The sequence below is a fragment of the Meriones unguiculatus genome, chromosome 7 (assembly GCF_030254825.1).
Source record: "Meriones unguiculatus strain TT.TT164.6M chromosome 7, Bangor_MerUng_6.1, whole genome shotgun sequence".
Taxonomy (NCBI): domain Eukaryota; kingdom Metazoa; phylum Chordata; class Mammalia; order Rodentia; family Muridae; genus Meriones; species Meriones unguiculatus.
The window spans coordinates 2,357,017-2,370,632 of NC_083355.1; the positions used below are offsets into that span (position 1 = coordinate 2,357,017).

At 54.3% G+C, this 13,616-nt stretch overlaps 1 protein-coding gene and 1 non-coding gene across 2 annotated transcripts; one reads left to right on the forward strand and one right to left on the reverse strand.

Annotated features, from left to right (window-relative positions):
* The first annotated feature begins 90 nt into the window (after positions 1–90).
* Positions 91–2,762, forward strand: Actg1 (actin gamma 1). The gene is made up of 6 exons (XM_021637385.2): positions 91–233; positions 433–561; positions 638–877; positions 1,160–1,598; positions 1,684–1,865; positions 1,948–2,762. Exons 2-6 carry the CDS (start codon positions 439–441, stop codon positions 2,089–2,091), a joined length of 1,128 nt encoding a protein of 375 aa, XP_021493060.1. The 5' UTR covers positions 91–233; positions 433–438; the 3' UTR covers positions 2,092–2,762.
* A 3,914-nt stretch (positions 2,763–6,676) lies between these two features.
* Positions 6,677–6,783, reverse strand: LOC132655514 (U6 spliceosomal RNA). The gene has a single exon (XR_009593317.1). It is a non-coding gene; the product is annotated as a U6 spliceosomal RNA (small nuclear RNA).
* Positions 6,784–13,616: the final 6,833 nt, after the last annotated feature.

Here is a 13,616-nt window from a genome sequence, read left to right on the forward strand (position 1 = left end):
GGCGAGGGGCGGGCGGGCCCGGGCCCCACGTGCCCCCGGCGGGCGGGCCAATGGGCGCCCGGCTCCTGGAAAGATCGCCATATATGGACATGTTCTGCGGCCGCGCGCGCCTCCGCCCGCGCGCGCGGCCCGCTCCCTCTTAAATAGCGGCGGGGGAGGCCGGTCGGTCTCACACTCCGCCGCCGGCTCCCTGTTCGCCTCTGCTCGCCGCCCCGTCGCCGCGTCTTTCGCCGGTAAGCGGCCCTCGCGCCCCGCGCCTGGCCCCGGTCTCCCGCCGCGCCCCGCCGCGGAGCCCAGGACGGCCCGGGAGCCGGCGGGCAGGGCGGGGCCCCTCGCGCCGGTTGTGGACGGTTATGCGGTCCCCGGGGAGCGGGTGGGGGCGGCCGGGCTCCCCACGGGGCGGCTCCTCCTGACTCCCGCCGTCCCGCACAGATCGCAATGGAAGACGAGATCGCCGCGCTCGTCATCGACAATGGCTCCGGCATGTGCAAAGCCGGCTTTGCCGGCGACGACGCGCCCAGGGCCGTGTTCCCGTCCATCGTCGGCCGCCCCCGGCACCAGGTCAGCGGTGACCCCCTCTTCCCCCCGGGCCCGGGTGCGCGCCGGGCGGGGCGAGCCTGACCGCTTCTCCCCGCAGGGCGTCATGGTGGGCATGGGCCAGAAAGACTCGTACGTGGGCGACGAGGCCCAGAGCAAGAGGGGCATCCTGACCCTCAAGTACCCCATCGAGCACGGCATCGTCACCAACTGGGACGACATGGAGAAGATCTGGCACCACACCTTCTACAACGAGCTGCGCGTGGCCCCTGAGGAGCACCCCGTGCTGCTGACCGAGGCCCCCCTAAACCCCAAAGCGAACCGAGAGAAGATGACGCAGGTACGCGCGAGCCCCGCCCTCTGCCGCCGGAGCCTGACGAGTCATCTCTGTTCCGCCTCGTTTCCTGACATTCAAGCGTTTCTTTGGTGTTTCCAGGGTTCTGTTCCTCCTCTCCTGGCCTTTCCTCCCTGAAGCATCAGGTTTCTGTTTGCGTTTCTGCCTGTGTTCTGCTCTTTTTTTTTCTTCACACATCACGTTGTGGCATGCTGCATGTGGGTGTGGGTGTGGTGGCCCGGGGTCCCGGCCCTCGCGCTCATTGAGTTGCGCTGTGACCCTCTGCAGATCATGTTCGAGACCTTCAACACTCCGGCCATGTACGTGGCCATCCAGGCGGTGCTGTCCCTGTACGCGTCCGGGCGCACCACTGGGATCGTCATGGACTCTGGTGACGGGGTCACGCACACAGTGCCCATCTACGAGGGCTACGCCCTTCCTCACGCCATCTTGCGTCTGGACCTGGCTGGCCGGGACCTGACCGACTACCTCATGAAGATCCTGACCGAGCGGGGCTACAGCTTCACCACCACAGCCGAGCGGGAGATTGTGCGTGACATTAAGGAGAAGTTGTGCTACGTTGCCCTGGATTTCGAGCAAGAAATGGCCACTGCTGCGTCCTCCTCCTCCCTGGAGAAGAGCTACGAGCTGCCTGACGGGCAGGTGATCACCATCGGCAATGAGCGCTTCCGGTGTCCGGAGGCCCTCTTCCAGCCTTCCTTCCTGGGTAGGTGTCCAGAGGCAGCAGGAGCCCAGGGCGCTCACACCCCGGAAGGGATGACCCGCAGAACTAAATGAGCTCTGTCCCCTAGGCATGGAGTCGTGCGGCATCCACGAGACCACCTTCAACTCCATCATGAAGTGTGACGTGGACATCCGCAAGGACCTGTATGCCAACACAGTGCTGTCTGGAGGGACCACCATGTACCCAGGCATTGCTGACAGGATGCAGAAGGAGATCACGGCCCTAGCTCCCAGCACCATGAAGATCAAGGTGAGTGTCTGCCTGAGCCCACTCGCCCCCGAGTGGAAGGGCATTGCGAGGGGCCCCAGTCTAACCCTGGTTTTCTCTGCAGATCATCGCTCCCCCTGAGCGCAAGTACTCCGTCTGGATCGGCGGCTCCATCCTGGCCTCCCTGTCCACCTTCCAGCAGATGTGGATCAGCAAGCAGGAGTATGACGAGTCGGGCCCCTCCATCGTGCACCGCAAATGCTTCTAGATGGACTGAGCAGGTGCCAGGCATCTGCTGCATGAGCTGATTGTGAAGTATCGATTTGCCCTGGCAAATGTACACACCTCATGCTAGCCTCATGAAACTGGAACAAGCCTTGGAAAAGAAATTTGTCCTTGAAGCCTGTATCGCTATCAGCACTGGATCATAGAATCAGCAACAGATTTCTGACCTTGTTAACTGTTCCCGTGGTACATGTTTAATACCCTGTGCATATCTTGGTTTAGTCCTTTGTCCACGCGGCTCGTTGCTTGGTGGCTGGGGAGAGCACGCTCTGGAAGAGACAGCCCCAGCCTGGTGATCGGTGCGCACTACGTAGTGATCTGTGCAGGGTATTAACCACAGCTGGCTTCCAGGCTCTCTCAAGGCTGGCAAGGGTTCCTGCCCGTTTGCCACTTCCATCTTGCCGGTCTCACGGGAAAGTCCGAGCCTTAGGACCCAGTTTCCATTCTGGTTTTTTCCCTCCTGACCATGGGTTGTTACTTGCCTTGAGAAGGATTGCATTGACACCTGTAAATGTATTCATCCTTTTAATTTATGTAAGGTTTTTTGTACTCAATTCTTTAAGAAATAACAAATTTTTGGTTTTCTACTGTTGTGAGAACATTAGGCCCCCAGCAACATTGTGTAAAGAAAAATAAAAGTGCTGCAGTAACTGACCATTGTCTTTATGTGGGATTGGGGCGGGGGAGAGGTGGGCATCCTGGTTCCTCCTGAGGGGCCGGGAAGTTGACATTGGAGGTATAGCCAGTGTGTGGTGGAGGCAGAGCCAGGGCTCTTCCACAGAAACCACAATTAGTCTGGGAACTGTGTCAGATCCTCCACGTGGAAGTTCAGTAAGAGGAATGGGCAGCTGTCAGGCAAATCCTGAGGAAGAGCAGATAGAAGCAGCCCTTGTCCATTGTTGGCCTGCCCTCCGTTACCACATGTCTAGGAATCTCAACTATATCTTCCCAGATGAGGAAAATTGCTCAAATGTTCATAGTAATAGAGCCTGTAACAGCCTCAAGATAGAGAAAAAGTGTGACAGCATTGGCAAGCCATACCGGAAGGACCTGGCAGGTGCTGCAGCTCAGCTGAACCTGGGAGACTGGTTGTCCAATGATGCCGTTAGCACAGGGAAAGCGCCTCTTCATGTTCGGAGTGATGAGGCTCTACTGAAGTGGCATGCCTGCCAGCATGTGCACGGCCTTAAGTTACCCCAAAAGTCAAAGTTACAGAGTTCAGCCCAGCCACCTGAGACTGCGTTTAAAATGGAGGGTGGGTTGGTGAGGCTGGCAAGTGGCTCAGTGTTTAGCAGCAGGTAGTGCTCTCACAGAGGAGCCAGGATCAGTGCCCAGGGCCTCCATGGTGACCTACACTGTAGTGCCAGAGGATCTAACGCCCTTTTCTGGCAAATACTCATTAACAAAGTAAGCCGGGCAGTGGTGACACACCTCTAATCCTAGCGCTCAGGAGCCAGAAGCAGGAAGATCTCTGGATTCAAGGGCAGCCCCCAGTCAATAGAGACAGCCAAGGCTACACAGAGAAACCCTGTCTTGAAAATCCAAAACAGATAGAGATACTTAGATAGAGAGAGGCAGGCAAGCAGATAGGTAAGACAATGCTGGCTGGGCTGGAATCTCTGAACTGGGCTCTACATCCAAAAATGCAGAAAATGCAATCTGTCCAGTCCTCTTCAGGCTTGGAGGCTGGCCTCGGTGGGGGCGCCGCTCCACCCGCAGCCAGCCTAACTGGCCTCTGGGTTTCTGGTGTGTAGGTCTTCCCTGTCAGCTCCAGGCTAGCATAAAGCCTCATGCTGAACCTCAGCCCACCTGTGTGGGCCAAAGCCAGCCCGTTTTCTGAGGTTCATAGAGACCCAGGCCTGCGGCCACCCTCACACCTGACACAAAGCCAGCCCTGGAATGTGGATTTGTGAAATGACGAGAGATGGTCATATTAAGGCATTTTAAATTGTATTTAGTTTTATTTTGCAAGAGCAAGCTACTAGCTCAGGGGAGATGGTCAAACGCTCCTTGAAGAGGTGGAGAGCAGGCCCAGACTTGGGATAGTTACTGTTCTAACCCTTCACCATTGTCAGTACCTCTGTGCTGACATCTCTCTCTTGTTGTTTGTCACAGAGACAAGGCTTCTCTGTGTAGCCTGGAACTTGTTTGTAGACCAGGTTGGCCTCATACTCAGAAATCCACTTGCCTCCACCTCCGAAGCGCCGGGATCACAGGCGGGTGCCACCCCACCCAGCAGAAATCCGGTGTCATTCCAAAACCAGGTTTATCTTGGTCAGAACAAAATGAAAAAAAAAAAATGTTTGAGATAAGGAGAGAACACTGAACTGCCAGTTAGTACTTTGCTGTCTGTTTCTGGAGACAGGATCTCATTGCAGCCCTGGCTAGCCTCAAGCTTAACTATGCTCAGTATGTAGCCCAGGCTGGGCTTGAACTGGGATCCTCTTGTTTTAGCTGAGACTGAAGACCTGTCTGTTCTGTTGTGTGTTAAGGGGCTCGTTCAAAAGCCAGGGGTGGATGATTGGTGATTCTCTATCCCTCTTTATCTTATTTTTATTTATAATTTTTAAAGAATTATATTTATTTATTTATTATCTTATTTATTTATTTATTGCCCATAAGTGCTCTATCTGCATGTACACCTGTAGGTCAGAAGAGGGCATTAGATCCCAGTATAGATGGTTGTGAGCCACCATGTGGTTGACGGGAATTGCACGCATGACCTTTCAAAGAGCAGACAGTGCTCTTAACTGCTGAGCCATCTCTCCAGCCCCTTTTTTATTTATAATTTTATTTTTATTTTTTTATTTATAATTGTAAAGACAGGATTCTTACTGAGTTTGCAGCTCCCCAGCTACAATTCAACTAGATTCCAGTCTCCTCCCAACCCTAGCACTGGGTTATATATGCCACTGTACCCAGCCTTTCACACTTGGGTGCTGGGCATTCGGTTCTTGCTCAGCAGGCACACTTTACCCACTGTGCCATGGCCTCAATTTCCAGCTGTTTATTTCCGAGATAGGTTATTTTCTTTCTTCCTTCCTTCCTTGGACCAAATTTGGAACAAGTGTTATTAAGTACTGGCCAGGTCCATACTCGGGATTCCCAGAGTATAGTGGAGATATGCTCATGTAGCCCAGGCTGGCCTTGAATTTGCAATCCTCCTGCCTCAGCCTCCTGAGTAGCTGGGATTATGGGGCTGCACCAACAGGCTCAGCTGTCTGTTTTATTTTAAATAAGACACATACACTGACAATAAATGATTTTGAAGTCTTGAGTGAATGTTTTTGACAGGAGCACAGCCGGGTCGAGGATTCCAATGCCTCAGGCTCATGGAAATGCCAAAGCCTTCCCCAGGTGGGGCTCAGAGGAATGGGAAACCTGCCCCGGTCCAAGAACAAACGTTACAAATGATTAACCAGTGCCTGCGGAAGTTCTCAAGCCCAGCTTGCCCCCTCCAGATGACTGAAACTCTCGACTGCTCCCCCCCACATTGGCGTCACCAAGATTAGCTCACCCACTGCCTCCTCTTTCAGCCGTGTGCCGCCGCCTGGACCCAGAGGCATAAAGTAAACTGCTGACCTTCAGGCTGCTGCTGGAAGGTGGTCTCCACTGGAAGGCACCGATCCCAGATTTCCTGGACCTGTGAATATGTCTCTTCTCTGTCCCCTCATCACCCGACTCAGGATAACCCAAAGCCATTCAGCTCTCGGCATAGCACCTTCGTGGCTGGCACCCTGCAGAGCTGCTGCAGCACTCCAGGGCCTCAAATAACTCGGCTGCCTCCGCCTTCGGAACCCTTATAGACACCACGCAACGTCACGTATGGCTGTTCGGGGTTCTGGGATTCAAACTCAAGCCTTCAAGTTTTCACAGTAAGCACTTTATCCACTGAACCATTTCCTGAGGCCAAGACTTCAAATTATTTACTTTTATGAGTGTGTGTGTGTGTGTGGCAGGGGCTTGCTTGTGTGTGTGAGTGTGTGTGCATGCTACATGCATGCAGAAGCCTATGCAGGACAGAAGAAGCATCGGTCCCCTGGTGCTGTGCACAAACCAGAGAGCTTGTGCTCTTTGTTTCTGAGTTCTGCTGAGCTGAGGGCAGAAGGAGGCCAGCCCTCCCTCCCCACCATGTCACTCCATCCGGGGTTCTGCCTGGAAGTTCCCATGCAGGTGTAGTGGTGGACAGGGTGTGGTCAACCCTGAAGATGATTTTACTGGCTAGAGCCAAGGTCTCTGCAGCTTCCTTTGCCTTTGTTCTTACACATTCCACTAATTTTCAGGTTCTGAGGTCACTTTCCCTTCAGTGAGGTCAACCCTTCAGCAAGGCTGCCCAGTGCATTTCTCTCTCAGTCACTCTCTCTCTCCCTCTCTTTTCATTTTGGTTTTTATAGACAGGGTTTCTCTGTGTAGCCCTGGCTGTCCTGAACTCAGTTTGTAGACCAGGCTGGCCTCGAACTCATAGAGATCCACCTGCCTCTGTCTCCTGGCACTGGGACTAAAGTTGTGTGCCTCCATGCCAGGCTTCCCAGAGCATTTCTTTTTTCTTTTGTTTTCTTTCATTCTTTTTCAATATGGAATGCTTCACGGGTTTGCGTGGTGTTCTTGCAAACGGGCCATGCTAATACTCTCCGCATTGTTCCAGTTTTATTATATGTGCTGCTGAAGCGAGCACCCCAGTGCATTTCTTGATGCAGCCAGACGCTCCTGTCACTGTCTGGATTCCAGCCGGGATCCTGTTTCTTCTAAATGCGTGTTCTGTCTCTGTGTCTCTGTCTGTCTCTCTCTGTGTGTGCGCGCGTGCGGAGGGGACCAGTTGCCATGTAGCCCAGGCTGGTCTTAGCCACACGACCCTCTGGTTTAGCCCACGGGCAGGGATGGTAGCTGTGCACCACCATGCCTGAGTTGTGGAGTGCAGCTCACCTTTCCTGCGGTAAGTTTCTCTGTGTGTCTGTTCCTTTGTTTTGGGTTTTGTTTGGTAATGTGATGGCGCCAACACAAGGCCCAGCCCTGTGCTACACAAGTGCTTTGCGGCTGGCGAGGCCGCGTCCCCGGGCCCCTTGGCAGAGCTTGGTAAATGTAGTGTGAGACAGCAGCTTTGCCGCAGTGTACAGGACATCTCCACACCCCGAAAACAGTGTCCTTCTTCCCCCCCTCATCTGAGGGCCCCGTGGTGGTCGCTCTGTACCTTTGCTTTTTCTAGAATGCCCTGTAAATGCAATTACATGGTGGGTGGCCTTTGCGACTGGCCTGCTGCCCCGGGAAGTATACACGGAAGATTCCTCAGGCTCTGCGCCAACCTTGGTTCCTTGTTTCCACAGTCCCTGGGCCGGAAAAACCCGGGTGTGTCACCTAGTGACTGAGGAGAGCTCCTTCAGCCTCGGGTCATTATGAATAAACATTACTGTGGTTTTGTGTGGACGTGTATTCCAATAATCTGGGTAAAACCCCTAAGAGGGATTTCTGAGTTGCATGGCAAGATGTGTTTCTCTTCCTCAGAACAGCTGGATGGGCTGTTTCACATTCCTGCCACCAGTGAATGAGAATCCCCACTGTTCCCTGTTCATTCTCGGCGGCAATTGATGTTGGGAAGTTTTGAAAAATGTGTAGTAAAATATGTGCCACTTAAGACTTTCTGTGTAACATATGTGGACATGTATGTGGACATGTATGTGTAATGTATATGTATGTATATATAGCTTAACCCCTCAACTGATGAACCACGCCAAGTTCATCTGCAGACCCTTAGGTCCTACTCCTGTGAGGCTGAGGAGAGCCACGCTCCTGCTCATGTCTGTGAACCCTGACAGGCAGTGGCCCCTACTTGCTTCAGTTTTAAAACAACAGAAGGCCCCACCCTAGGGCAGCAGAGTACCTCAACCCAAACCAGCAGGAGACCTACCCTGGACTTGGATCAGGCTCAAAAAACAAATTAGAGATGAGGTAGGAGGCAGCTAGCGTGTCTCCTGCACACGAACAAGCCTCTTTGAGACTGCAGGTCACTGGCTGCAGTCTAGCACATGCTAACCCCCCTGAGCATTCCCTCACACAGTAAATGAGGCAAAGGATGTAATCAAACCCTCACCAACAAAGATACAGAGCACTAGGGACAGACGCGCAAACCTGTGATCCCAGTGCTCAGGATGTGGAGGCAGGAGGATCAGGAGTTCAAGGTCACTGTGGCTACAGAGTGAGTCTGAAGCCAGTGTAGACTCTAGGAGACCCTGCCTCAAATGTCACCCCTTTCCCCAACAAAAAAGAATAATCTCAGCACTTGGGAGGCAGGAAGAGGTGCTAGTGGGTCTTTGTGAGCTTGTGGATAGCCTGGTCTAGGGAGAGTCTCTGGACACCTGCGGTTGCAGAGTGAGTTGACTGTAAGTGTAACAAGTGATGCCTGCTGACCGCTGCTGGCCCAGGTCTGACGTTACAGGTGAAATGTTGACTGTTCTACCTCAGTTCCCAGTGCTGGGAAGGAAACTGTGTGTGCTCGCTGTGGTAAGCTGAGACTCTCGGGATCGTATGTAAGTGAATATTTAACTGTGCACAAACTGCCAGATGGTCCCATGATGTTGGCACTCACACCAGCAACGTCTGAGGGGTTGTGTAGCCTTCCCCTTTTCCATGAAGGACATTACTGGTCAGTTAAGTCACTCCCCCAGGCATGGGCAGCATTTCGGCGTGAAGTTCTCTGCGTTCTCCTCATCCTTAGCAACACCGAATCATCAGGAATACATTATTATTAATGTATTGGCTTATTCTAAATCCTTGTTTTTATTTTGTTCTGATTTTTATTTTGTTTTTCCAGACAGAGTCTCTCTATGTAACCCTGGCTGTCCTGAACTCACTCTGTAGACCAGGCTGGCCTCCAACTCAGGGATCCGCCTGCCTCTGCCTCCCGAGTGCTGGGGTAAAGGCAGGTGCCCCTAAGCCGTGCCCCTAAGCCGTGCCCCTAAGCCCTGCCCGATGACTTTATTTTTAATATGTTCGTGTGTCTTTGGGAGGGCATGCACACGTTCAGGCAGGCGCCCTCCAGGACAAAGCACTGAGGCCTTCGCCTGGAGTTAGAGGAGGCTGCACCCCTCAGTCACACAGGCGCAACGGGTCCTCTGCAGCTGCAGGGTGCCCTGAGCGGCCTCCTGGCCCCTGGATGTTTAAAGCAGCTTTTCCCCGTGTCACATTCCTTTCTCTTCCTGCTTGTCTTTTCAGATAGGGTCTTGCTCTATAGTACATACGGGCCTTAAACTGCACCCTCCCATGCTGTGAGCGATGAGGCCGCAGGCCCGCACCACTAGGCGCCTTCACACTTGAAGGATGTGTTTTCTGGATAGAATTCTACATTGAAAATATCTGTCTGAAAGCCAAGTGGTACTGGCACACACCTTTAATACTCAGGAGGCAGAGGCTGGAGGATCTCTGCGTTCAAGGCCAGCCTAATCTATAGAGTGAGTTCCAGGACAGCCAGAGCTACACAGAGAAACCCTGTCTCAAAAGCAAAAACAAGGGCTGGAGAGATGACTCAGAAGTTAAGAGCACTGTCTGCTCTTCCAGAGGTCCTGAGTTCAATTCCCAGCACCCACATAGTGGCTCACAACCATCTATAAAGAGATCTGGCGTCCTCTTCAGGTGTACATGCAGGCAGAACATTGTATACATAATAAATAAATAAATCCTTTTTTTTTTTTTAAGCAAATACAAGAAAGATCAGGAAAAATTTTTGTTTTAGCAATTACCAGGCTGGCCTCGAACTCATAGAGATCCGCCTGCCTCTGCCTCCCTGAATGCTAGGATCACAGCACTACCTCGCCTGGCTTTGTTTTAGCAATTTTAATACATCATTTTGTTCTCTTTCTTGTGGTTCAGTGTTTCTTTTTATAACTCAACTGTCATTCTTTTAATCTTTGTTTGCTTAGATTAAACATGTATTTTCTCCTAATTAATTTCACTGTATTAACATTTGGAGATAAGGTGTCATGTAGCCTAGGCTGCCTCAAATCTACTGCATGGCTGAGGATTACCTTGAAGTCCTGGCCCTTCTGTTTCTACCTCACAGGTAAAGAGTTCTAGCGTCCTTCCTTGCAGGAGGAAGGCAAGCTGACTTGGGAGGTGTGACTGCCCAGTTAGGACAAGCTTTACCTGTTATTTGAATGCGCCTAGACTCGAAAGCACAGCATTGGCTCTCTATCTGCCCATTTCCCCTGGGAGTGCTAGCTTAACACAACTCTTGCCATTTGCCGTGTGTGACCGGGACAGACACCTGGTTGGTCGCCTCATGCTGTGCTACAGTCGTTGCTTTAGCACTTTACAAAAGCCGTTTCCGAGCTGGCCAGAGCCACCCGCCTCGGAAGGTTCTCGGCGCAGCACCGGGCTAACTGAGCCATGAACACCCGCACAGTCTGAGTCCCTGGTGAAGAAGGTCTCTATTCCCTCCCACGCCGACACATTCACTCACCTCCAGTACCTTCTCTTTCCGTCCCTCTCCTGAAGGACAGACATGACTTCCGTGCTGCTCCTATCCTCCCTTGTTCTTCTCAGGTCATGAAGAGAACAGGTCGGTGTTGATTCATGATTCCGGGTCAAGGCTGGGAGCGGTGTGCAGCTGAGCCCCAGGCAGCACGGGCCTGGGGTGCTGAGAGACAGGAAGCGCGTCCATGCTGGGACTCCGGGCACACTCAGCCACCCTGCAACCAGGAGAGGAGGAAAGCCAGCTGCCACGGTTTCAGGGAAGAGCAAAGGAATCGGGACCCCTACCTCTAACCACCCCCAGCCCCATCCCTCACCCCATCAAAATCATGGGAGAAAAGTAATTATTGAAAACCGAATCCCTGCTAATTGGTTCTGGTCTCTGTAACCAAAATGCTGCTTCCTGGGCCTGCCTCTGCGGTGACCGCCAGCCTGTTGGGAGCCTGGGGCTAGCAGGAGGCCCGGTTCTGAGCCACTCTGGGGACAAGATGAGGGTGCCCAGTGAAGCCGCGGGAGCCGTTCTCAGAAAGCGAGCCTGCACCTGACCAACAAGAAGCAGGCGTCGACGGTGCCGGCCTCCGCCAGCACGTCATCCCGGCCTTCGCCTCTCCGGTGGGGCCGAGGACAACTGCTGCTCACCCGAGCCACTGGGCCATCACGGGTTGTGAGTGGCCTTGTTTAAACACAAGCAAGTCCTGGCGGTGGGCATGGGGCATTCGGCCGGTAGTCACTCGGGAGACTGGGGCCGCAACGGTACCAAATGCCGGGCTCCAGAGTGAGTTCCAAGCCCGCCTGACCCCCGCCCCCGGTTCCAACAAAAGAGGATCAAAGCAAGGCCCTGTGCGGCCAGCGGCCAGCAGCCTCGGTGTTCGGGCAGTTTGCTCAGGAGGACACTTTCTCTTTGTTGCGGTGCGCGGTCCCTGCCCAGGCCTCGAGCTCAAGTGTGAAAGGCTGCATCTCCAGTGTGGCTCCCTTCGGCTTCCCCGGCTCCGCCCTCCGCGCGGCCCGCTCACCCTCGGGCTCCGGGAACAAAAGCCCGGAGCCCCGCGGCCGGAGGCCCGGAGACCGCGCCGCGATTGGGCGAGGCCCGAGCGGCCTGAGCCAATCAGCACGCGGGCAGGCGGCTCGGCTCTGATTGGCCGGTGCTAGCGCCGGGCAGGCTGGAGGCCGGCGGCGCCCGAGCTCGGGCCTGGGCCGCGGGGCGCCTGGGGAGGGCGAGGCCGCGGCCGGGCCCGCGCGTGGACCCCGAGCCCGCTGCAAGGGCGGCGCACTCCGGCTGGCTCGCCTCCCCGGTACACGGTCAAGTCCCGCAGTGTCCACCCCGGCCTGCGCGGTGCGTTCACGGGGCTGGGCGCTTAGGGGGCGGCGTGCTGGCCGTGGAGACGAGCGAGTGCTGCCCGCGGAGCCGTCACCGGAACGGACGGGGCAGCAGCCGGGGTCGTGCCCTCCAGACTGCGGACAGCGCTTTTTTCTCTAGCGCGAGCCCGTCTCCCGCCTCCACTGCGGCTCCTCCTGCCAGGCAGCACTTGGCCTTCCGGCCCTGGCGCGCGGGCAGTCTCGGAGTGGGCAGCGCGGACGGGGGTGCGTTGCCTCAGGGTCTCCCGCGAGGTGTGGCCCGGCTGGGCTACGGCCGCCCACCCCCGTGTGGGAGAGGGGAAGGAAACCGAGGCAGCCTTCGCGCCCGACCCCACAGGCGTGATCGCTTCCGCGGCCGCTCCCGCGGGGAGGGTAGGTGCAGGCGGGCGTGAGCCCCGGGAAGCTGCGGCTCCGTTTCTCGGCGTCCACCTGCGTTCTTCTCTTGCCGCCAGCTTCGAGCCGCGCCCCAGAAGCGGAGCGCGGCCATCCGCGGCCTCCCTGCGCCCAGAGCACCCGAAGCCTTGGGGCGTTCTCGCTCAGTTTCTTTTTGATGAAAATAACCACACTGGCTGCAAATAAAACTCTTGCCTTGCCACTCTGCTTGTGTTGATGACAGATTTCAAGAAGTGGGTAGGGTCCAAACTCTCCCCGTGAGCCACAGTCTCCACTGCACACAGTAACCCTGCGGGAGGTATGCGTGGCCACCCCACGCTTTCTCCATAGCGGGGAAACTTTAGGGCTGCGACAGCAGATGCCACCGCCCAGGTCTGCCCTTCCAGCTTCCCCACACGACACCCTCCTTTACACCTGGGCATGTCTGCCAATTTGGCTGATGTCCAGTTGTGACTATTTGAATTTGTACTCCTTTATTTTGTGGCCACTACAAAAAAATAAAAATCTTTGACAATCTTTGCTTACTTCCTGCTAAGTGCTCCTGTTTTCCTTCCTGATGAAGGGCTCCCTGGAGTATTTGTTTCCATTTACTTAATTTTGAGACAGAGTCTGACAATGTAGTCCTGGCTGGCCAGAAACCCACACAGAGATCTGGCTGTCTTTGCCTACTGGGTGCTAGAATTAAATTCATGCACACATATCCCTGAATATTTGTTGGGGCTGGAGAGATGGCTCAGAGGTTAAGAGCACTGGCTGCTCTTCCAGAGGTCCTAGGTTCAATTCCCAGCAACCATATGGCAGCTCACAACCTTCTGTAATGAGATCTGGCGCCCTCTCCTGGTGTGCAGGCAGAACACTCTTTTTTAAAGTTTAAACATTTTTGTTTTTCAGATGGCTTTGGTGTGGTTAGAAGCTGGCTGTGGCTTGAAAAGATGCTACAAATTCAGGTTGCTTTGTGTGTCATGTACATGTGTGAAGAGCCCAGAGGTCAATGTACGCTGTCTTGCTAAAGTGCTTTTCCATCTTTATTGTTTTCCCCATTTATTTGGTGTGTGTGTAGGTTAGGGGATAGCTCGCAGGAATCGGTTTCTCCTTCCAGGACATTGACCAGGAACTGGTATCGGGCTCAGCAGCAGAGCCTCTGTCTCACCAGCCCTCCACTTTATTTTTTTTAAGCACAGTCTCTCACTGAACCCAGAACTCACTGGTTGGACAAACTGGCCGGGAACTGCCTCTTTCCACACTTGGTTTTTACGTGGGTGCTGGGGTTCTAAACTGAGGTTCTCGGTGCTAGAGAGA

Coding starts and splice junctions, on each gene's coding strand:
- Actg1 (XM_021637385.2), top strand. CDS start 439: ATGGAAGACGAGATCGCCGCGCTCGTCATCGACAATGGCTCCGGCATG. Junction 562..637: donor TCGGCCGCCCCCGGCACCAG/GTCAGCGGTGAC, acceptor TTCTCCCCGCAG/GGCGTCATGGTGGGCATGGG. Junction 1,599..1,683: donor CTTCCAGCCTTCCTTCCTGG/GTAGGTGTCCAG, acceptor TCTGTCCCCTAG/GCATGGAGTCGTGCGGCATC.